Here is a 24,315-nt window from a genome sequence, read left to right on the forward strand (position 1 = left end):
TTTACTTCCCTTCCCTCTCATTTAACTCATACACTCAGAAACAGTCACTCTTCTCTATATCTATCCTCTTTATAACCCTTGCACACTCTTTCTTGCTCCTGTTTTTAATGTTGTTATATTAATCTGTAATCTTACATGATCACATGATGCAACAGCAACCTCACAATGCAGACATTATACTTTGAATTCTCCTTTGCAATGATGCCGAGAGGACAAACTTCTCTCTCTGTCCCCGACCACTCCCTTCCACCCCTCCTTCAGCCGAGGTGAGACCACTGACTTCTAAAGGTTAATGGGCCTCCTCTAAGGGCCCTGCCCCAGAGCTGTGCACTGGGCCCATGGCAAAACGATTGAGGCCCGAGCTCCTCTGATGATCACCAGAGAAACACAAGATGTGATGCATACAATGTGTATGTGATAAATGTGCAGGTATTTTGCAAACTTAGTTAATTTAGTTAATTTAAGAAAACATAATTCAGGTCATTCATTCATGTTTATCAACAACTTGAGAATAATTCTGCTTGAAAAAAAAAACACATTTTTATAATGTTGTTTCCCTTGTTTTGTTCCTTTCTTATTTTCCTTTTGTAGGGTCACTTGAATGCACATGCTTTTAGCACATTCGTGTTTTTGTTGTGGTTGTCATTATTACAACAATAACAAATGCCATGTTGCTTGTTTATGACAAACTAAACTTTAAAATATTTAAACTCACATTTTATGAAAACTCTTTACTTTACAGTTTGTAAAGTTTACAGTTTGTTTGTTTTTTTAGTTCTAGGACCAATATAAGATCAGAAATAGACGACTATGTATCATATGCCAACTTATTGATGAGCAAAGTTTTGTCGATAATCAAAATAGTTTGTTTGATTCAAAGTCTTATAATCTATAACTGTACATGTAGAAATTTATGGTTTTTTTTCTAAAAATCTGTAACTATACTATACTGTAACTGTCAATACTGATCAAAATCACATTACGCATAACACTGTATTAGCATTAGCTTTATAAATTCGATTGTCAATTATGCTGACATCAATAAACTGTTCCTTCCTGACAGCATGTCACTGAGCAGTATGACTATGTAGAGATTCAGCTTGCACACTCTCAGTCACCACAAAAACTCTTCATGTTTGACATTCCTGGGCAAACATTTTCAGGTTATTTTTTCAAGGTCCATGAGGAAAACGCTGCAGGGATTTTTCTTGACAGCAGGGAATCTGACTAGGAGACTGAGAAATCCTGTAACACTGATCCGCTATCAGGTTTATATTTTACATAAAACAACACAGAGAAATGAAGAAAGAGGTTAAAAAAACAGCAGCAATGCAAAGACCGCTGCATTGATGGGTCATGTCAGATTGCCTTGAGCTAAGTCCTGCTAGTTAACTGTGCAATAACTCATTTACTTTCTCACTGGTATCATTTTGTTGATCTAGTTTTATTGTATTTATCTTTTCTGATTTTGATCATTATTATATATTATGAAGACATTGGTGCTGCGGTCAGTACTGTAAACTCGCAGCTCGAGGCTTTAGGTTTGAATCTTCCTGTGTGGCGTTCAAAGACATTCAGGGTACATTAATTAGCGACTCTAAATTTTCCAATAGAAGTGAATGTGCTTGTTGTTCGTTGCAGTTTTGTCAGTGTTTGCCAGATGTTACCCTGATTTTCAAGGCCTTTCTACGCTCTGTATTTTCTATCGTTGCTGTATAGGCTTGGACTGTCTGGTCCCTTCTGGATCTCTGTTACTTGACTCATGTTGCTGCTGATTGGCACTTTTATGGCCGACAGATGCTGCTAACTGGCAACCGGCCAAATATGACCCATCACTGCTGTGTTTTCTAACTGCAATTTAGTTACTTCAGACTTCAAGCGGTCTATAATGTGTGAACAGTGTTTTATCGACAATTTCTCAATATGGAGCAGAAAAACATACTGGCATTTTAATTCCTTTTGATTCTCAGAATTTTGGTCAGATAAAAACACACAGGGATATGCAGACAAGTGCCGAGAAGAACAGGGTGTGTCTCCATCTGGCTGAAGCAAGTGAGAGAGAGAAAGAGAGAGAGAGCTAGAAACAGAGCCGGAGAAAGTGAGAGAGAAACTGCCTGGTTGTTATCACACCACACCCTGTTGACGCAAAGCCTTCCGCCACTTCCCCACACACCCTCTTATCCACACACACATACAACTACACTAGACAAAGTTTGTGTACTCTGTACTAAGTTAAATACATACATATTATCCCTACATACACATACATGCACAAACACACACACGTGCCCAAACCACAGTGCTGTGGTCAGAACACTTCTCTAAAGCTCACACTGAATTCAAAGCACTTACACGCCACAAATAACCTCAAACATTACTGAGCGTGTGCAGAAACACTCATGCACAAAAAGCAAATCTGTAGGATTCACACTGTGAAAAAAGTTACAATACATGTTTCCTGTTTGTCAGATATTCTGCACAGACATTATGAAAAAGAGATCAAAAACTGTTACCTTCATTTTTGAAGGCACACACATTTATACCTGTTCTAAATGACCATACACACGTACACACTAAACCCGACTGGAAATCCGATTTCTCAACATCAACAGTACACCCTAATGTTGCAGCACCTGCTTCTGTTTCTTCTACATAGTAGCAATCAATAAATTAACCAGTAACTACCATTTTCTCTTTCTATTCAGTGTCTATTTTTTTTGTAATTTGTTCATACCTCATTTGTATGCTGTCATTCTCTTAGACTGTCAAAGCCCCTTCCTTTTTCAGAAGACCCTTTCACACACAATCTAAAGCTCTGAAAAAAGATTTGTGAAAATAGTCTCAGACCACCTCTGCTGCTTCATGACACTTTGCTTACTCAGACATCGAATGCATTTTGCCAAGGGGGAACTTTCTTCAGGCATACTTTAAATTGCATTTCACCTCAGTGTGTACAAGTGTACAATCAGTTTAGTGCAGACATTTTATGTGTTATTTATTTTTTTCTATACAGATGCCTATTATAGCTAATGTCATTAAGCTCCATCAAGATGATGAGAACAACAACAGCCTCCAGACACACGAAACCCTCATGAAAAAACATGAGCCACAGATAAGTAGTTTTCGAGGAGTGAGGTGTGTATGATCACTCATTTCACTAAATTGTGAAAATATAAGGACAAATTTTATTTTACACAATTGTCAGACAACCATCTATTCTTCTTCCCACATGCATCACTGCTTGTGTGGCACATATCTCAAAATGAAATGAAAAAGCAGCACCTAAGACTGAGCTAGTGTGGAAGCAAACCCTGAGCTTTTTTGACTCTAGTGATGCCAACACAGACAGCAAGGACCCTGCGTGTGACCCTAGACAGCGTGAAAGCAGTATCCTGCCCCTGTCAACTGAGCCTCTTCCTTCCCGTTTGATCATCCAGGCACTTCTCCTCTCTCACCTGGACCAACGCTACTCCTTCTGCAGCCTGCCCACTCCAGCTAGTCCAGAACCTTGCTGCCTGTCAGCTCTATTATCGCTTACAACACCTCTTTTAGGTTCACTACACCGAGCCCTTGTTGGACCTCTTATACAGTTCTCAGTGAAGGGAACAGCTCATTCCTAGCTCCAAACCATGATCAAACACTACTATCAAACCTGAACATTGTGCTCCTTTACCACCCAGTCACTTTATGGAGCCCATTAAGGTTCTTTCCTGCTCTGGCACCACTGTGGTGAAATGAACTCCACACTGTAGTCAAGACACCAGAGTAGCTGCAGTGTGAAAACCCACCTATCAGCTAACACTTCACTTGTACTCATTGAGATAACACTGAGTTCCACTGCAAAAAAACAAAAAAGAAAAACATACATATACAGTACACATTCAGAGTCCTATAAGGTACACTAGGAAAGTTCAGAATGAAAGGCATCCCTTATTTTATCATTTTAGACGTGAAGCAAATGTGTTTCTCCTGCTGCTAATGAAGTGCAAAGTAACGTCTTGAAAATACATAAAAGATCTAACTGATTTAATATTTGCACTTCCCTCGAACACTCCTAATGTCCAAACATTTCCTGGTTAGGTAGGAATGGAGGCAAAGTAGACTCAGTGATAGAAATTCCAGACCTCAAATTTATGAAGTCAAAAATGGAAGATGAAAAATGGAGGCTTTTGTGTGTGCCATTACCCCCCCCCCCAACCCATGTATAACGTGGGGCAGAAACCTGCTGTGGTGATGTGCTGATGATGATCAGCTGATTTTATTCAACTTTTAAACCTGTCTCTGTTTCCACTTAAAGCTGCACTGGAAACATAAATACTTCCAAAACATCAAGCCGCTCTTTTAGCTCAGTATCATTTTTCCCAAGAAAAACCACAAATGTTTGTGTGTGCATTGGAAACCATGACCTGATTATCTGATCTTCCTATCACCTACTTGCTCCTGTCATTCCCATAACCTTTATCTCTCACCACACACACACACACACATTTTCTGACACACCCTCACCGCCTCAACCGCCGCCCAAAAAACCAACCACCCCCTCCCCATCCCTTCAGCACCTTCGTCATTCTCCTCCTCTTCCTGCTCCCTCACTCCCTCATCCAACCCGCTCTCTCCCCTCCCACGTCCCCTTTTCTTTTCATTGTGGCCGTTTTGGCAGCACGGCCATGGTTGCCATAGCGACGGGATTCTTTGCCCCTGTTAATGACTGTGGCGTGGTTGGTAGGGGGTCACTCTCAACCACCATCGCACCACACCACATCAGGGCCTAATCCGAGGTGACACGGCCAATATCCTCACAAACACGCACAAGAAAAATGTGCGCACACACACCCACACACATGCACAAAACTGCATTCAACAAAAGCATGCACCCTGGCATGTGGCAAACATTCACAGGAACCCACTGAGAAGAATGTGTGTGTATGTGTATGCACAGACACACACACACACATATGCACACTCTCGACAGGCCCCACCTCTCACCATCCTCCCACCACACACACTCATTCACATAATTCACAGTCACATATTCCCACTAGAACACAACAATCCTCCAATAATGAGCCCTCACACATACACACACACACACACACTTGCTTCCTCTCCTTGAACATCCATAACCAGAAGCCTCTCCTCTCTTTTCCCATTGCTGGCAAGATGAAAGACCTGTAAATTCTAGCTGTTGAATTATAACTCCTTACATAAACATCAGTCTCCCTTTTATAAATTTCAGTCTTCCATTTTTTAGCTCTTAATGCAACTAACCTACTTTCAACTTTTCCAGGTGATGGTCCAAAAATCCAAAGCATTGCAAATACTGTCAGTATGTGCCCACACTTTATAAAATGGCAGCTGTGCGTGACAGTGCATGTGGGTTGCATATTAGCTTCATATTAGCTGAATTAGCTTCAGGTAATTTCAGGCAATTACAGTAACCATTACCAGGCATTCGTGTGGAAAAACGACTTTTTGGTTGAGCAGCAAAATGACCAGTGCAGCAAACGTCACATCACAACAAGACCTACCTGAAATAACAATAACCAACATCTTGCCACAACCCCTGCAGTGACAAAGGCTTTTTTTAAAAAACAAAAAACAAAGAATAAAAAGAGCATGTTGCATGATGATGATGTCTAAATTGAAACAAAATGTCCTTCACAGTAAAAGAAAAGGCAGACCAGGCATCATATGAATGCAGTGGATTACACACAATGATATACAAGACATAATTTTCACAGATTCCCAAAACACAGCATCATCCACCAAAAAAGTTAAAACATAGTTTTCTTTTTCCAGAAAATAAAATGAAAGACTGATATCTCAAAACCTCAGCAAATAACAATAGAAATAAATCCACTCTTTTGACAGTTGTCAACCATGTGTGAACTGTAATGACTAACGTTTTGGGTCACGGGTAAATTCTTTGACCAACAGTCTGGTATGAAAGGTCAAACATGTGTTCAATGTGAAGTCCTTATCCCTTGTTATTCATGGAATTTCTGCAGAAAAGTGCACTTTCACACTCAGTCAGTAAATTCAGTCACTCATTGTACAGAGCGAACTGATATTCACCGGACAGCACTGCTAATCAATCAGCTGAACAAGGCTTTCAGTAAATGACAGCAAACAAGTCAATAAAAGGGTCATAAAACTAGTCAGTCATGAAGCAACAGGTCAACAAACCAGCATAATCTAATCTTTAACATCATGAAGAGCCAGGCACTTAACAGCAGTGATGCTGATGCAGGAATGGAGCAACAAGGACGAGAGAGAGGAGGAGGAGGAGGAGGCAGAGGGCAAAAAAGAACAAGACTTTCCAAAACCTAAATTATGACCTTGAATTTTTTATTAGACACATTCACTCCTATGGGTAATTTAGAATCACCAATCACCCTGAGATACATGTTTTTTGGACTCTGGGAGGAAACCGGAGTAGAAGACCCACGCACACACAGGAGGAATATGCAAAATCCACACAGAAAGGCCCCTGCTGGGATTCAAATGGGATTTTAATTGATTTTACAAATTCAAATCACTTCAATCACTTCATTGTGTGCGCAATTTAAAGGTGCAAGGTGTAAAATGTGAAAGACTTAGTGGCACCTAGTGGTGAGATTGCAAAATGCAACCTTCTGAGCACCCATCACGCCCACCCATTTCCAGGTGCAAGGGAAGAGGGAGGGTTTGCTTGTCATCTTTAAAACACAATGTAATTCCCTGCATAGATTCAGATTTGATTTGTCCACTCCGGGCCATTGTAGAAACATGGCGGCACAACGTGGCTTCGTCCTTGAAAGGAGACCTGCACCCTATGTAGATTTAAAAGGCTCATTCTAAGATTAAGGTTACACACCAATGACAGCTATTGCATTTCTGATGATAGATTGCTGTAAAAATTATACAATGTACAATTAAATACACTTACACACATATGTGAACTACAAAAATAAATTGAAAAACATTTTTAGCCACCAGGTAACTCGAGGAAATGTTATTTAGAATAAACATAAGGAAATTTGTAGAGCTAAGATTGTCAGAGTCATGAAACATATAAGGAAAACAGATTAACACATCAAGACAGATAGAGGTAAACTGTCACTTCAACGTATAGTCAACACAGATGGCTACTGGGTCGCCCAAGCTGTTCCGTGGAACTCATAAACAAGCTCATCTTAGTTTTTTCTGCCCCAACTCATACTAGGACCTTTCTCACCCTTTCTTATCCATCTCCATATTTCCACCATCCTCTTACTGTTATTGACATGTTAGTGACAGAGAGGCCAGTTAGATATAGAAAAAAAGAGAAGACATAAAAAGACAGAGTCTACATATGTATTATCCATAAATATCTGTTATTTTTATGTATGCTAACAACATTTATTCATCACTGAGACACTAAGTTTGATTCAACTCGGACTAAACTCTAACTAAAATGGAATTTAGCAGGTCTTCAAGCTAAACGTGAAACCACAACCAAAACGAAGTGCAGGGTGGCTGCTTGGCAATGTCATGTGACTGCTAACATTTCCTCCAGTGATTTAAAAAGGTCTGGAGGCTGAAAGGATCTGATTTGATTCTACTTCATTTTCAGAACATCTTTCTGAATTTGCTTGACCTTTTATGATTTTTTTTAATCAGTGACAAATGTCAAACAGTTGCTGCATGTCGGATGTGAAGATTTGCTACTTTTTTCCCATATGAAATCACTGTGAATTAAAAACCTTTATGTTTTAGACTGTTAGTTAGAAATTGTAAACATACTATCAAACATTTCAAAATTGTTACTATTATTATGGACAAAGTAAAAGCATCAACACAAATTTTCATATATGATTTTTACTTATTTACAATTGTGCTTTGGATTCAGAAGTTCTGTTTATTTCAGTGTCACATCCAGATGGTGTAAATGCATACACTGTAATAATGAAAAATGAGGTGGACAAGGCCTTTAATACAGAGCTGTAGTGCAACGGCCTGTGTAACATGCAGCAGAGTGAAATAGTCCATCCCAGTTCACCCAAAACAGTTTGACAACCAATGCAACGAGTAGATCAAGGAGCTATTTTGTTTACAGATCTGACAAATACTAAGCCAGTAGTAAACCACTCCTGTGAAGACGTCCTGCTTGAATCTGACTGGGTATTAATGACTGTGTGTTTAGTATTTATGTCGTAAGATAACTTTAAAATACAACAAACAAACCCAGCAGACCCAGCTTTAATAAGTCTATAAAAATCTATATTTAAGATCTAGGTATCCAGCCCATTTCTCCATCAAGCTGGCTGTGATTTGTGCATGGTTCGCCTTTACCTCCACTGTATCAGTGTAAAAACATAAGGAAAAGGTTGCACACTTCAGTCCAGGTCTGAATTCTATTGAGGGTGATAAAGCAGACGAGATTCTGAGAAAACAAATCAAGTTCAGATCAAAAGCTCAACAGCTCAGTATAAATGCTCTCTGTGAAGGTGGCTCCAGCATGGTTGTACACTGCTTGATGCTTACTACTGTTTGTTGTGGCATTTGTAGTAGACAAGGTGCATATGTTTGGATATTGAAGTTAGTAATGGTGTCCAGGGTTGAATTTTGGTATCGTGACAAGAGAATCAGCCAGCTCCACTCTGCTCTGCCTTCACCATATAAACGGTGTTGTGTCTCTATAAATAGCCCTAAAGCCCTGGGGCAGGCCAGCCTGAGCAAGGCCGCCCAGCAAACACAGAAGAAAAAAAGACACAGTGACACCACCACCAACTCTGCTTCCCCCCTGCACTGCTCTGCTGCCAGGCCAAGAAAATATGTTAACCCTTCTTCTGACACTGCAAGTTACTGTGCATGTTGTCCTGAATAAGACAAGCATTTAAACACGAGGGTCCTCACATTCTCCTAGCTACACTTAGGATACACAAATGCATGAGGACACCCAAACATTATACCCATGGGTGACTGAATGAATATCCTATTCCAAAACCGTGCAATTTAATCTGCTGCTCTTCTCCTCTGAGAAGAATTTCTGCAAAATGCTCCCAGTTCAGTCACAGGAATACTGATGCTGGACAATAAGACCTGGTCAGAGTCTGTGTTTTAGTTTCTCACTAAGGTGTCGGATGGTGCTTGTGTGCAGGCCAGCCAAGTAAATCCATATCAAACTAGGAAAACCATTTCTTCTTGGAGATAGCTTTGTGCACTGGTACTTACAGTGCATATTATAGCCCCATAGTATCAGTGTTTATTGTATTGTCACACAATCACACAGGTTTTCCTCTTTTTATAGAAACTGCTTTGGAGTTCTCAGTCTTTAGTACAGTTTTACATAAGAGGGCAGCACGGTGGATTGGTGATTGACACTGTTGCCTCACAGCAAGAAGGTTCCTGGTTTGAAACTTGTCAGGGGCCTTTCTGTGTGGAGTTTGCATGTTCTCCCTGTGCTTGTGTGGGTTTTCTCCAGGTACTCTGGTTTCCTCCCACAGTCCAAAAACATGTATGTCAGGTTGATTGGTGACTCTAAATTGCCCATAGGAGTGAGTGTGAGTGTGTGAGGTTGTTTGTCTCTATGTGGCCCTGTGATGGACTGGTGACCTGTCCAGGGTGTACCCCTGCCTTTCACCCAGAGAGAGCTGGGATAGGCTCCAGCTGATCCCTGTGACCCTAAATAGGAATAAGGAGGTATAGAAAAGGAATGGATGGAGGTTTTACATAAGTTTAGTGCAACTACTGTATATGACAGTGGTCAAACTACACATGGGAAAGGGAATTAATGGGATTTAGATAGTCCTTACATTGTTTTAGAAGTGTTTACAAGTGTTTGTATATGTCACTTTATTCCACTGTGTCTTTCTAATAGATGGAGCCCCAAAGATGATATAAAAAAATTGCATTTCTCTGCAGCTATCTGTGGCCCAGTAGTGGAATGCACACTATTGAAAAGCACAGATCTGACATTTACCTCCTTTCTGCCCTCCAGACTACTTACTTCGCATTAATTCTCTGTGATTCAGTGACTGAATGACCCGAGCAAAACGCCACCCATTGGCAATGACCCTTGTGATGGCCCTTAGACACTCAGTCCATTCCTCACACCCTGTCTTCATACCTCGCTCTCATTTATCTCTTCTGTCGCACAACCATTCAAGACACACATACACACACAAATACAGTCAGGCAGCCAATTGGCCAACTAAGTAGCCATTCGCTAAGCTGGTTTGTTTTACTGCCTAATACCGATTACTGGTTTGTTTTACACAAATACTCGGTTAAGAATGGAAGATGCTTTCACTAGGGAACATGTCAATATCTCTCCTCTGCTCTCCTCTCCTAGACCTTCTTTCTCTTCTTAACACCTCTCCACTTCATCTGGTGGTCACAGAGACATGTGTCAGCACACTGTCATCCATCCCTTTGCTCTCGTCCCCTCTGGTCTCTTTTTATATTGGTGATCGAGGAACTGAAGCTTATTGTATGGCTGCACACGCAGTGAATTACTCTGAATAAGAGCATCACATAAAATGGAAAATGGAAAAGTGCAGTGAGCCGGTTAGTAGCGACACCACCTCACCACCTGGAAAACACTTACAGAACGCTTATTAGAGCACCCTTAGCTCAGCCACTGAAGCATGAGAGTCCTAATCTCCAGGTCACAGGTGTCTTTCAATTACAATTGCACCCTTTGGATACTTCATTACAAACTATCAATTTATGACATCCCACACCTGGCAAGTCCATCTTTGGGATCAGGTCTTGTGGGTTTACTGCACTTAATTTCCCCACTCTTAACTGGGACTCTTTCTACATTTGCAAAAGACACACCAGGATCACATTCATAAATACAAAAAAAAAAAAATGGTTTCTGTTAATGGAAACAGTGGTGCATTGATGGTGATATTCAAGCAATAAAGTAAGTTGTCTTGAATTGACTCTCCTAACATTGAAACTGATGGTTTGATGGTGCAAAATTGACTCTACAGTGCAATAACTGCTGATTAAAACACTGTGCTCTTTATAAACATCACTGCTCAACCATATTCTAACCACTGAACCACTGACATTTAGTTCTGCAAGGTTAGCCGGAGCACACAGCTTTGGAAAGAAAGATAGATTTCAACGTAGAACCAAACTGCAGATAAAAAAACCATTAAACACACCCACCTGTAAGAACTGGTTTTCATTCAGAAGGGGAATACAATGCAACAGCTACACAAGAATTAATGTGTCTACTGTAGAAACAAACACATTTCCATGCTGGAGCACAGTATCCTGATTTATATTTCATTACTGTGGATGCTGAAATTTACTTGTGTTTTGTATTATGAATTTTTAACTCTATGATTTTATCTTTTTTTTTTTTTAGTATTTTAAATTTAGTTTTTGACAATTAGGTCTGAGAGAATCAGCTTTCTACATTAACTCTTACATTAAAACCTGACATGTACATTTTCTAGTATCAAGCTGCTAGTAATAACTCTCTTTGATATCACATTGTCTGCACAAGTTAAAAGCAAACCCTCACAGGCTTTGGTTTGACATTTCAATTAATAGAGATGGATTTGCTCACAGAGAAGTCAAAAACATGCAAAGCACCTCTGGTTGGTCCAGAATAAAGGAAAGTACACTGTAGCTAATGTCAAGTTATAGATTCCTTCTCTGACAAATGAAACGTTCAATGCATAAACCTTATAGTGTGGTTTGCACTATCAGTGATACAGCAAGTAGCTGTATTTTGTTTTAATCTTCAATGCAGCAAACATCCAATATAATATTCATAAATATGCAGGTTTATAGAGAAAAATATTCTGCCTTAATTTGTCAAAGCTACATTTGCATTGTTTTTGATTTTAATAAATGCTTGGTGCATTCAAAAAACTGCAACATGAAACAACATGTAAATGATATTTGAAGAATCAAACCATGACAAGAAAAATAAGCTATGTTTTCCTGGGACTAACTGGATTTGAGTCATTTCTGACATATAAGAAGTTTATGTTCAGCAGTTTAAATTTAAAGTTATTATGCAAAAAAAACATGTTTTACAAAAGATAAAGTAGCCTAATGGTTCACTGGGACTATTTACCTATGCACAGTAGTTTCCACAAGTTGATTTTCATGTTGTATTAATGAACTGAAAGCAGTTGCAAAGAAACTAGAAAACATACCGTGCTCCGTAATAAGCTTACTGTTGTGCTGTGCACATGTACATAATGAGAACGAACTTCCTAAATTGTGTAATGTATTATTCAATGTTCAAAGTCTACCACAACTGGCAATGATCCAAATGTTTACAAGAAGGCAAAAAGTCCCAAAATGTATTTATAGTTCTCTTATGAAACACAGATAACGTAGACCAGGATAATTCCGTTTGATTATTTTGAATGAACTTTGAAGGATGGGGTGACAATGCTGGCAACAAGTGGCTGATTCTGTTCCCTCCACCCATCTATGTCACCTTGACAGCTGAGGTGTGCGTTTGCATGTGCATGTTTGCATGACTGTGCGTAGATAGAATTACACATAACATCCAGTATCGAGAAGTTTGATCAAACTTTGTTCAACATAGTTAATTATTACTGACTATGTGCCATCAAGTACTCTCTCCCTCTCTCTGTCTTTTACACACACACACACACACACACACACACACACACACACACACACATACACATACACACACACACACATCTCTCTCACACGCCAGCAGACTTTGTATTCAAGGGCACTTTGCTGCTGATCTCCCGCCCAGGAATGTACGGCTGACCCTGCTTTCACGTCTACAGCCCAGCTGATCCAGGACACACAGACACATACAGACACACACACACACACACCTACACACACACAGAGCACAGTTGTGCCTCTGTAATGCAGAATCAGTGCACTGCTATCAGTTAACTACACTTCCAATAACACACCGCCTTAACTATGATGAGAGGAAATTGATTTCCGCTCCCAGAGCATCAAAAATAATTATATGGGTCAAAGGTAAAAGTAAAAACAGAAAGGAGGAACGAATGGGAGGACCACGGACCCAGCGAGAGCAAGGAATAATAAAAAACAATCATTATCTGGATTTTAGAGAATTAAGAGTTTTTTCTGTAACTATGTGGTCCAATATATCTTACCTGCTGTTACTGGTACAATATTATATGTTTATTAGGCCTTAACAAGTGATTCGCACCACACAACTTAAACACCCAACATTATATAGCCTGTGTAAATAAATGTCTGCTTTGTAACTATCGAGTAACTGATGTAACATTACACTTAGATTTTTAGATTGGCTGCTGTAAACAGGGCCTTTTATTTAGCTCTTTATGAGGGAAAATTCTCAGCTACACATGAGAAATTTTATGTTTCTGGTTCGTTTGGAATAAACAAGAGAAAATTGAAGCAGAGTGCAGTGGCTGTGAAAGAAAGTATACCACCTACAAAAATTAAACTCTTCCACCTTGAAAGAAGGAGTTTAGTGATAGACGTGCGGATAACTAGACCTGATGCAAAACACGAATGGACTCAATCGGAGACAAACCCAACACAATTAGCAAGCAGTCACTATCAAAAAGAGCAGCAACACATTTTTGATGCACTTTACTGTTCACACTGTCCTTCAGCCTCCTACAGAAAAACAGAATTTTTCTCCAGTAATAAATATGCCATAGCCTGTCATCAGAGCTGATAGGACGTCAGCCTTTTAGACACACAGACATCAGACTCAAGCAATAAAAGGTGACCCTACACACCTAACTTCCTACATTACAATCCCACCTCATGACAGTGCAGTGCAGCGATGACCTCATAGGGTACATGCACATACAGGTTGTGCAGATGAAATGCACTGCAAACCAATTCAAAGCTTCACCTCATTTTTATTTGAATTTAATACACAACTTTTACCCACAAACATCAGCTGTTGGAACAATTCAGCAATAAACAATTACAATTGTCAGTGCTCTGCTGGCACCTTTTCACTGTATTTACTGAGGGTAAAGCATCACCACTGCTTACAGATTCCAGCAGATTTACTGTATTTGGCAAATAAAGTGCTTGTGACTCAGATACCTTTGTTCATGTGCAATGTCTGGGTTATTGACACGCTGCATAAGTCATAAATACCCTGCTTTAATGTATTCACTGAGGCTAATTATAATTGTACAAGGGGAGTCATGACAACACCTTTGCAGTCTGAAAGCTACTGTTAAAATGACAACATTATGCAGTGCGGGGGGAAAAGCGGTCTTCTTCAGTCACATGGCTGCAGACAGATCTACAGAAATATTGGCTTCTTGTTTCAGTTAAAAGGCCCTTCTTTGAGCGAAGTAATCACATGTTTGCCCTGCAGCCCAAAGAACTTTGACCATCCAAACAGAATTTACCAAACAGGCGTACAAACAGGGTACAGCCAACCTGCTAGCTACCCTAATCCACCTTCACCTGCGGGCAGAGCTGCTCTACACACAGAAGTTATTTTACGGGTTGAGATAGCTGATGCAGACAGTATCTATTAAAGGATAATATTGTTTTTTAAGTGTGATAAAATCCAAATATTCCTTTAGATGGATTTTTTTTTTAAAAAAAAAAAAGGGAAATTCAAGTCATATTTTTTTCCTAATGTGCAAAAGTTAAAATGCCCTTTTTCACAAAGCTACATGACTCACATTGTACATGAGCCTTATTCAGGGTCAAACAAACGCACACAGATAATGCTGACTTCACATGGAAGAATTTGTACAGTGACATTTCATAAAATATCATTAATATGAAATATAATTAGGCAGCCCGAGTATATTATATGTGAACTTCATCCATCTGGTGTGTCCCTACAGCAAAAAAAAACACATCATGAGCTGCAACTGGTCAACAATGTCAGTCAGTAAAAACTAATTTTAAAAATAAACACAATTAAAATATATTACGCAAACAGTGTTCAAATAGAAGATGCATCGAATGGCACTATTGGTTGGTCATTTAAATCCACAGGTTAAAGTTTAATTCTCTATTGAGGAACTTGGATAATGTGTTGTGCCAAATGTAACTTGGCTCCATCAACCAAACAGATCTGGAGCTGCAGTACTGCTGTTTGCTCCCAGCTTACTACTCCACAACAGTCTGACAGGGCTCCAGGTGTATTTCCCGTTCTGAGCATATTGACAGGCTTACAGACACATAAACATATTCTGAAGCAAGACACATTTAAAGGCACCAGTGGGCAGCAGGGCCCTTTCAGAGTGTCCAGAGTGCACCTATAGTCTCTTCCCTGGGTTGTGTGTTTGTGGGTTTTAAAACAGGCTGCTGGCCCTTTAAAAGCTAAGATGGTGTCCTACAAGCTGCAGTTTCTGCTTTCCGTTTCCTTCCTGCTTCTCAGAGATCACAGAGCATTTCAAATTGAACTTGAACTAACCTAGCGCTCACGGAGAAGCGAGAAAGCCTGAGACAGAGGCGACGGAGAGGTTTCCGTATTGGCCACAGACATGTCAGTGCGCTCAGCTTGGTGTTCTTACAATGCAATGAGGTCGTTGTTACAAAACTCTTCCAGTAATTGCAAAATCAACTGCTTGCCTGCAAGGATACACCTGCAACTGACACATATAGTCACTGACATTCATATCTGGCACATGTTGAGCTGACAATGTCAACTCTGCTTGTGTACAGGCAGATCATCCACACAGGTAGATGTCTTCTCTCTCTCTCTCTCTTTTTTTCATTGACCAGGGCAAAGTCAATAACGTGCACTTACTTTCTTGTTACGGGTCTCCGTGTGCATCTCGATTGCCGGAGCGGTGCAGCGGCGGAGGGGTGGAGCAGCAGGAGCAGTAGGGGGTCGCTCGGGGCTTTGGGTGTAGCTCTATCTGGATAAGAACTGTCAGGGAGAGTGGGGGGCTTGGGGGGGGCACTAGTTTTCCACCTTTGCACTAAATTTTCGGGATATAGAAACACGATCCCTGTCTCTTCCAGTGTTTCTTTTCAGTTCATATCCGCAGCGTCGAAGGCTCCCTTTGCTCCCCCCAAAAAACAGCCAGTCTCTCTGTGTCTCTCCCTCTCTCTGTCGGCGTGTTGTTGCCGTGTATTCAAGGGCTGGGCTCTCTCTCACTGCCTTTTCCTCCTCCGCCTCTCCCTGCTTGTGACCCCACCCTGCGTCCCCACCCCTCATCTCTCTGTCAGTCAGGAGCTGCGCAGCCCCGCAGCCCTGCAGAGGAGCCGAGCGGAGCTGAGCTGCCCGCGACCTGACACCGGCTGCAGGCAGTGCGGGCGAGGCGGGCGGTCAGGAGGAGAGGAGCAGCAGGACTAATGCATAGGAAATCTCTAATTGAATGCAAGCAGCACCGGCCCCTCTTGCATTCATCCATTAATGCCACGCTGCAGCAGCGGGCTGCCTATTGCTCAGAGACGGTGAAGAGAAGCACCCATGTCACCTTACTGACGTCAGCCAGCAGGCTAATTGAGGACAAGTTGGTAGGGAGGGAGGGTGGGAGCGATTTAGAGAATATTCAGTATGGCTTTGCACCATTCAGCCTGATAAATATGGCACAATGTGCAGCTCAGGATGATGAAGAGAAGGGAGCCAGTTATGACGAAAGCCTTGTTTATAACCACACCCTTTGTAATACAAAGGGGCGTGACACATTACGTTTTTTTTTTGTTACAACTGTAAATCATCCATGCATCTATTATCATTATGATATTTATACTTCCATACAGAGAGAAGATCAGACTTTATTTTTGCAGGATTTGGTTTTAGCCTTTGGCTTATTGAAGAAAATGTGAAGGCAAAATGTGAATATTTCATTTCTGTTCAGTTTGATCTGGTTTTAGTTTTGGTCAGTGACATCTTGACTCGTTTTGTCAAGAACTGCTAATATTTATATCGTCTAATCGTCTTTGTTGTGTACGGTTACCATAGTTACAGGTTTTCTTCTCATCTATCGCGAGGTTTGTAGAAATGGCTGTTTATTTGATCGCATCTAAAGTATTCACGTTTCCGGCTATGATTCAGAAAAATACTCCTCAATAGTCTTAGCTTTACTAATTCTTTCGAAGGCAATAAATAAATAAATCATCCACAGCCATTAACGTCACATTGTAGCCTACCTTTTTTTTTGTTGGATTATAGGTTACATTATTTAAATTCATTTCTCCCAGGATCTGGTGACGTGAGACAGTGTTTCTGAACGTGTCTCATTAAAGTTATTGCAACAGGTCCAAGCTAAATCAACCCGAAGAGAGAAATTTTAATCAGGAGCTGTAGTTGTGATGATACATGCAGACATATGTTTTAGACTAAACAAAACGACTGCGTGTACTTTATAGTTGTCTTTCACATTATCAATGAGTTATTATGCATTGTTGAAAATGTAACACATTTTCTCATAATTTGGTTTTAGTCTTGTTATCGTCGTGAAAAATAACGAATATTTGTCATAATTCTTGGTACCTAAATGAGACCAACGCGGTCTTGTAAGAATGTATTCCTTTTATTTGTTTCTGTGCTTAATATAATACACATCGTTTTGTTTACACTTCCTAAATACCCAAAATCTAAGCTGTGGTATTATTTTCTCACTATAGTTTGTGATTCACGTCGTTTCAACTGCATTTCCCATGAAGCCACACACCGGATGCGGAAGCATTGAGCGGAAGCATGCGGAGGTAAACACGGTTTTGTTAATTGTGTTATATGTGCAGTTATTGAGATGTTGTGGTATTTGAATCAAACTGTTTTTTTTTTACCTCCACTCTGTTGTTTCCAGAAAATTACAGTCAAAAACCATTACGTATATTTTATGTCGGTCATTCGTTCTACCTCAGACACCGCAGTGTTGTCATAGCTACAGCAAACTAGTAAGCTAGCATTAGCTTAAAAAGGTAAATCTTATAGAAACATGTTAGCCTTCTCTTGCTCTCCTCGTTTCAAAGTCAGTTATTAAGGTGCTTTACAAGGCTAGACGTTGAGCTGTCAGGGTACTGTGATTATTGTCAATATTAGAGTAACAAACAAAGACATGCTAACTAGCTAGCTTAGTTAGATAAATGTTTCTGAATAGGAAACACAGCTGTCAAATATTATGGTTTAAAAAGCCTAATACTGCCTTTAAATGTTGGATGTAGAAGTTGGCAATACTCAAGGACAAATAACTGAAAACTAGTTAACTGTTACTTTCAAATTGTGGTTTTCACGTCATTCTTTGCCTTTTCTTATTTCGCTTTAGACAAATTTAGACTTGGGCAAGATGAAACTGCGTTATGGATCATGTCAGTTTATTTACTGAAACAGATATAGCTGTGATTCAGGATGTTTAAAGTTTTTGCAAATAAAATGAAACATGGGCATGTGTGTTTTTGACAGAATTGTTAGTAGAAATACCAAAATGCTAAACCACAGTAAGAAAAAAAAATCCATTGATGCTATAAAGAAATCCTGCTTATTTATCTGAAACATTATCTGCAATGACCTAATACACCCAGTGATTTCAAACTGCTCCTTACCTCAGTAGAAAACGTACACAAAAATCTATCACACATGTATATCTTCTTATGCTACGCTGTACATAGTTATATTTAGAGTCCAAACCATTGATGGGTTGGCAAACACAAAATCAATCAACAGCTATTTTAATAATTGATGAATGAAGTAAATTTTTTTTCTTTTTTTTAGCAAAAATGCCTAAAATATCCTGTTTATGCTTCCCAAATGTGAAAGTTTCCTGGTTTGTCTTTCATTTTTTATGCGATTGTAAACCTAATGCCTTTAGGTTTTGGACAGTTAATCAGGCAAAACAAGACAGCACTTTGTGCTTCATGCAGTTTTGATGGTGATTTTCAGTGCTGTCTGACATTTTCTAGACCATTTATTGAGAAAACATTTGGCAGATTAATGAAAATTAAAATAATTGTTCGTTTCAGCCCTCAATATATTGTCCAAGCAGACACAAAAGATATGTATTTAACTTTCTGCACAAGTTTTCACTTGCAGTACTGTCACCTGAAATTAATACATTACAACATGTTTGTTGTGCCCATTTCTATTTGTTACCATGTATATCAGGATACACTGTATATCTAAACTCTTGTCTTGCTGTATTAAATTGTCAGAGTGAGCCGGCAATCCTGTGACGATGGCCCGTTGCTGGAGGAGCAGGAGACAGAGGGCCAACGGCAGCTGCACAACCTCCTTCTGCAGCAGCTCTACACTGATGTTGACATTGAGCGGTCAGAAACTTTGTTTATATCTGCAAAAAACAGGTTTACTGTAGTAATATGACATGATCATTTATGGAAAATATTTCAAAACCTTAATTCATTCCTTAATAATAAGCTATGGACAGATCAAATGGATGAATTGTACATCAGTATTTTGCAGTCCACAGTCTCTGTGCTGGATTTTGTTTAGTAGCCAATCATTCTGTACTACCAGTAGTACACTTTTAGAATTAATAAATAGTAAAAAGACAACGCTAGCAACCATTATTTAAATATAGCTTTCTAAAAGCAATGACCAGTTGACCAACAGACCCAAATAAAACAATTAAAAAATACAATAATACAATCAAAAGAAAGAAGAGTAATCTAGAAATAATCAAAAGAAAGGGAATAAGACTAAGCTAGTTTTCAACCCTTCACAAAAATCTTTATATACAATTACCCTTTTTAGCAAAACTTCTGACTTTAAAATATCAGAAACAACAGACATTTCAAAGTGTCACTTAAAACTTTGATGTGGCTGCTTTTGAAGCAGCAGTGAGTGCATCCTAAATGCTGTATTCATCATGTACACACAAAGTCACAGAAACATAGACTGGAATAGCTCTGTCTTACAGATGTGTAGCCAAGAAGCAGTGCTTTGCCCCAGCGGCACTGTATCTGCCATTTGGGGAGCAGGCAGCAGGAGTGAGGAGCCTGTCCCAATTCCAGGCCCTGCAGGATGGGGAGAAGGAGCTGGCCAGCCTGCGAGAACTGGGCCTCACCGATGCTGAGATTAAGCTGTGGCAGAGCAGAGATGCACCAGAGGCAGCAGAGAAGGTAAAATTGTTGATAGAAGAGAGTTACATTTTCTGACCCTGTATTTCTGATGTTTGCATCTTTGCAATGGTCAGCTCCACTTTGTTCTGGTTTACTTTATGCAAACAAATTCACGTCATCTGAATTAACAACTCAGAGCTAAGAATGATGTGTTTCCAATATTCATGTACACCTCGGCCAAATCTAATGTCTTAATCTAAACCTAAACTATTGTCTGATCCCAACATTGTGCCCACGCAGTCGAATGGTGTGTGTGCAGCTCCAGGTGTGAAACAGCAGCGTTTGCAAGTGATCAGAGACAAGATTGAAGCCAGGGCGGAGCTCCTGTCTCGTCCACAGCGCTTTGCAGCCAGTCGGCCGCTGTCACGTCGAGAAATGGAGATCGAACGAGCTCTGTTCCAGGGAAATGACCGTCTGGGTTTTCTCACTGCACTTTACCATCAAGGTACTGAGTGTTAAATGCCAAACCAGAGTTGAAATGATGAAAGAGACATTGAAAGAAACATTTAATAAGGAGAGGTTAATCCCAAGAATCACACAAAAGCATCTCACTTCCAAATATAAACAAAGCAAACAAAAAAAAAGGAACAGGTCATTCAGGCATTTACAGTAAATGAGTTTCCTATTTAGAGCAGTTTAATAACTGACAGCAGAAGAAATAACTTCTTGAACACTAGATTTAGGACAGACTTTAAAGAAAGGCCAAATTATGTTTCTACACCCAAGGGCTTCAGCTGCAGCTATCATAGATCTTCTAATCTTCAGTTAAATTTTAGATTGCAAAAATATGTTTTAGATGTTTTGGCCTGGGGCAATTGAGTGGTTAGCACTGTTGCCTCACAGCAAGAAGGTCCTGGGTTCGCAACCTGGCCTTTCTGTGTGGAGTTTGCATGTTCTCCTTGTGCTTGTGTGGGTTTTCTCCAGGTACTCTGGTTTCCACAGTCCAAAAATATGCATGTTAGGTTGATTGGTGACTCTAAATTGCCCATAGGAGTGAGTAATGGTGAAATTAGATAATTAGAACATTATCAATGAAAATGAAACCTGCATGTAAACATGTGATCCTGGAATTGTCAGATAAGTGAAAGAAGTCAGAACGAGGTAAGCAGAGCAACAAATAATAGAATGAATGTAAGTAACCTGGTTTGCTCTGTCTCACAAACACAGATTGTGACATTATCCAGGAGGACCAGCAGGGGGCTTCATCGTCTGATCCAATGGCCTCTGTCTACAGAGATGTTCTTAGCAAGGAGAGACAACACGCTTCACTACAGGACTCTAAGGGAGAAACAACTCTAGTATCAGACCTGTCCACCCACAGAACTGTATCTGACCAATCACAAAACTCATTAAGAGAGAGTGACCACTCAGAAGACACCGCTGATCATCAATCCCAACTTCAGGGTGAAATAAGTAGATCATCTGATGTCTCAGAGTCCAGTTCAGACACCTCAGAGCAACAGCACGCTCAGGACAGAGCAGGGCATCCGCAATTATGTGCTCCAACAAAAATAGCTATAAACCAGCAAATCGGCAGTCTCTGTGGAGTGGTAAAGACAGGCTCAGACAAGCCACTGACTGTCAGAGGAAAAATTGAGACTATTACAGATGAAGAAATCCTGAAGAACCGCGAATCGGAGGAAGTAATCCGCAGCATCCCAAGGTTCCAAAACTACCAGACAGGAAAGCCCTCCAAGGTATCACATCTACGTCTACAAGCCACGAAGTGTTGGTTAGTGTGTAAACAAGACGATCTTGTGGGTTGGCTGATCAGACATTTGTTTTAGGTTAGCCACACACAAGGGTCTCAAATGAAGCTTAAATGTATGCAAAAATCATTTTAGAAATGCTCTCAGCACTTCCCCTGATATTATTTCCTAGCCAGCATAGGAGGCAGTACATGCCAAGTATGAACATTTATTTAATGGCAGAGTATATACTTTAATTGTAAATCCAGTTTTATATGACACCGGTGATCTCTCTATGGACTATAAACAGTATAAAGTCATAAAATGTTGCATTTAATCAGACAAGCAGTACTCCTTTGAGAAATTAAAATGCAGTAACTTTCCTCACAGGAACAACATTAGAGACCTAGCGCTGATCTCCTGAAGTTAAGTATTAAAATCATTTCACAGTAATTTACAACCATCATGGTCTGCAGGTTGAGAACCACTGACTCATAAATTGGACTTGTTTCACTCTGTCAAACCAAAAGAAAAAATGTTCTGTTTAAAACTGCAGCTCTAAACAAAACACCACACCCTTAGATAAGCAGTGTGCACGGTGGTGTGACGGGCAGACAGAAGAATAGTTAGGTCACAGAATATTTAGGCCACGATGAGAGAGAAGCTCAGAAGGATTGTCCACATGATGCTATGCTGTAAAGAAACAGCAGTGAGTGCATAGAGTCTTTCTTTGAAGTGTTTAAAGTGATTTATTGGGGGTGGTTGTGTGATTTACTGTAGGTGTTGTGTGTCAAGAACCTGAGTGCACAGGCGTCTGTGGCCCAGCTGGTGGCACTGTTCTCCAGGTTTGAGCCTGACAATGGGCCTTCAGTCCTTTACCGCCTCCTGACTGGAAGGATGAAGGGTCAGGCTTTCATCACTCTGAGAGGTGAGAAAGGATTTCTTTGATGCATTCTGCATTGATGGTCATAATAGTCTGTACCTGATGGCAGTCCAGAATGACTGACAGACCACACAGCATTTCCATCTTTAGAGCCACTTTTAACTTTACTAAATACATGTACAAATAAACAAAGTTATGTGCATTTCCTTATACGTAACACATCAGGTGTACTTGTTTTCTTTTGGCAGATGCTGAAACAGCCCAGAAAGCCTTGCAGCTGGTCCATGGATACAGGTTGCTAGGGAAACCTTTGGTAGTTGAGTTTGGCCGTGAACGACAGAAAGAGGAGACACAGACAGAGATTGAAGTGCAAGATGAGAAGAAATAATCAAATATATATATATACTTATTCATGACAACAACATGGATCCTCCAGATGGATGTGACTGTATATTCTGTATTTTTTCTGGATATGAAGTGGTCATATTTGCCAGTTTCATATTAATAAACCGTTTTTAACTAAACTACCATTAGTTGTGAGGTTTCTGAAGTTTCAGTAACTTTTTTTTTTAACCTTTTTTTGTCACTATGATAATACAGTGTTTTTATTTTATATATATATATATATATAAACAGGTTTAAAAAATACATTTAAAAAAACGCAAATTACAATAAGAACACTAACAAATGCAGGAAAAACTAAAGACAATAAACCTGAAAAGCAAGTAGAACAATAGTACTAATTTATTCCTGTTAAATTTATTTTTGGTTGTTTACTTGTATAAATAACACGACTAAAGAGACACAATACCCAGATGTTTTTTGGCAGAGTTAATACACAATCAATCTGCATGATTATCAACTGCTGTGTAATATGGAGGCTAATTAAAATGCTTTTCTGGACACTTATGTGTTATTTTACTGTTGGACGTTAGATGGAGCCATTTAGTTGTTGAAGTCTCACAAAATGAAAACAGAATCCGTATACTCAGAGGTTAAACACAAACACGCAGAATGCTTATTATGTGTCACTGCATATTTTATTCTTTTTCCTAACATTAATGTCACTGATGTCCTACATCACTGATCTATATGATCTTTACTGTCAAGACAGATATCTGATCTTGTTCTTAAATGTTTTTATTTTTGAAGGGCCAAGCATGAGCTTGAAGAAATTAAAATTTACATAGAAATAAACATTTTATAAACTACTGTTTGAATTATACCAATTTTGTGTATTAATTGTTAACTTTTCATGTTAATCAATTATTATTGAAATATTGGCAATAGGACAAACATGGCATTGTCAATGTGCTTCTGTAGTGTCACATCATTTTGAGTGGCATTTGGCTGAACAAGCAAAAAAAGGTCAATACTCCATGCTGACATGTCTGGTGCGTGTTTACCATTAATGTACTGAATGGCAATGAGAACAACTCTTCCCATGTTGCCAAATTGACCAAGTTGTCCTGTGCATTTTGGTGTGAGGATCCACCTGTAAGTCAAACTTAAACTACATACTGATAAGACGAGAAGTGACTTTGTTTATTTAGTTTTGTTTGTGCTGATCATGTTTGTCTTTAGTTCAAGGCTGTGATCTTTTTCCCATTACAAACTATAAAAACACCAGTTGAAACACCAGCAGTCTTTGTATGCTTTATAATGGCCTTTGCTTGCCAGTTCTGAGTTTATATTATGGGGTTTAAGGAAATTCAGAATAATTTGATATCTTGATATTTGATA

The 24,315-nt window shown here is 39.6% G+C and overlaps 2 protein-coding genes across 6 annotated transcripts in view; one reads left to right on the plus strand and one right to left on the minus strand.

The window, feature by feature from the left end:
• Nucleotides 1-16,087, minus strand: part of klf8 (Kruppel like factor 8) — a 57,967-nt gene extending 41,880 nt beyond the window's left edge. For both annotated transcript variants that reach the window (XM_026329073.1, XM_026329072.1), the window contains exon 1: nucleotides 15,722-16,087. In XM_026329073.1, the coding sequence (XP_026184858.1) occupies nucleotides 15,722-15,748 (27 nt within the window). In that variant the 5' untranslated portion in view covers nucleotides 15,749-16,087. The remainder of the gene's footprint in view (nucleotides 1-15,721) is intronic.
• rbm41 (RNA binding motif protein 41) lies at nucleotides 15,521-23,163 on the plus strand. 4 transcript variants are annotated; one of them, XM_026329071.2, is made up of 9 exons: nucleotides 15,521-15,653; nucleotides 16,147-16,437; nucleotides 17,551-17,631; nucleotides 19,075-19,191; nucleotides 19,800-20,001; nucleotides 20,242-20,446; nucleotides 21,169-21,698; nucleotides 22,485-22,617; nucleotides 22,821-23,163. In XM_026329071.2, exons 3-9 carry the CDS (start codon nucleotides 17,624-17,626, stop codon nucleotides 22,958-22,960), a joined length of 1,335 nt encoding a protein of 444 aa, XP_026184856.1. In that variant the 5' UTR covers nucleotides 15,521-15,653; nucleotides 16,147-16,437; nucleotides 17,551-17,623; the 3' UTR covers nucleotides 22,961-23,163. The 4 variants fall into 4 exon arrangements, with proteins under 4 accessions (XP_026184856.1, XP_026184853.1, XP_026184854.1 ...); XM_026329068.2 differs by having other exon boundaries at nucleotides 15,522-15,653; nucleotides 22,470-22,617; nucleotides 22,821-23,158; XM_026329069.2 differs by having other exon boundaries at nucleotides 15,522-15,653; nucleotides 16,147-16,374; nucleotides 22,470-22,617; nucleotides 22,821-23,158.
• The last annotated feature ends 1,152 nt before the right edge of the window (nucleotides 23,164-24,315 follow it).

Source organism: Mastacembelus armatus, chromosome 14 (assembly GCF_900324485.2).
Source record: "Mastacembelus armatus chromosome 14, fMasArm1.2, whole genome shotgun sequence".
Lineage (NCBI taxonomy): Eukaryota > Metazoa > Chordata > Actinopteri > Synbranchiformes > Mastacembelidae > Mastacembelus > Mastacembelus armatus.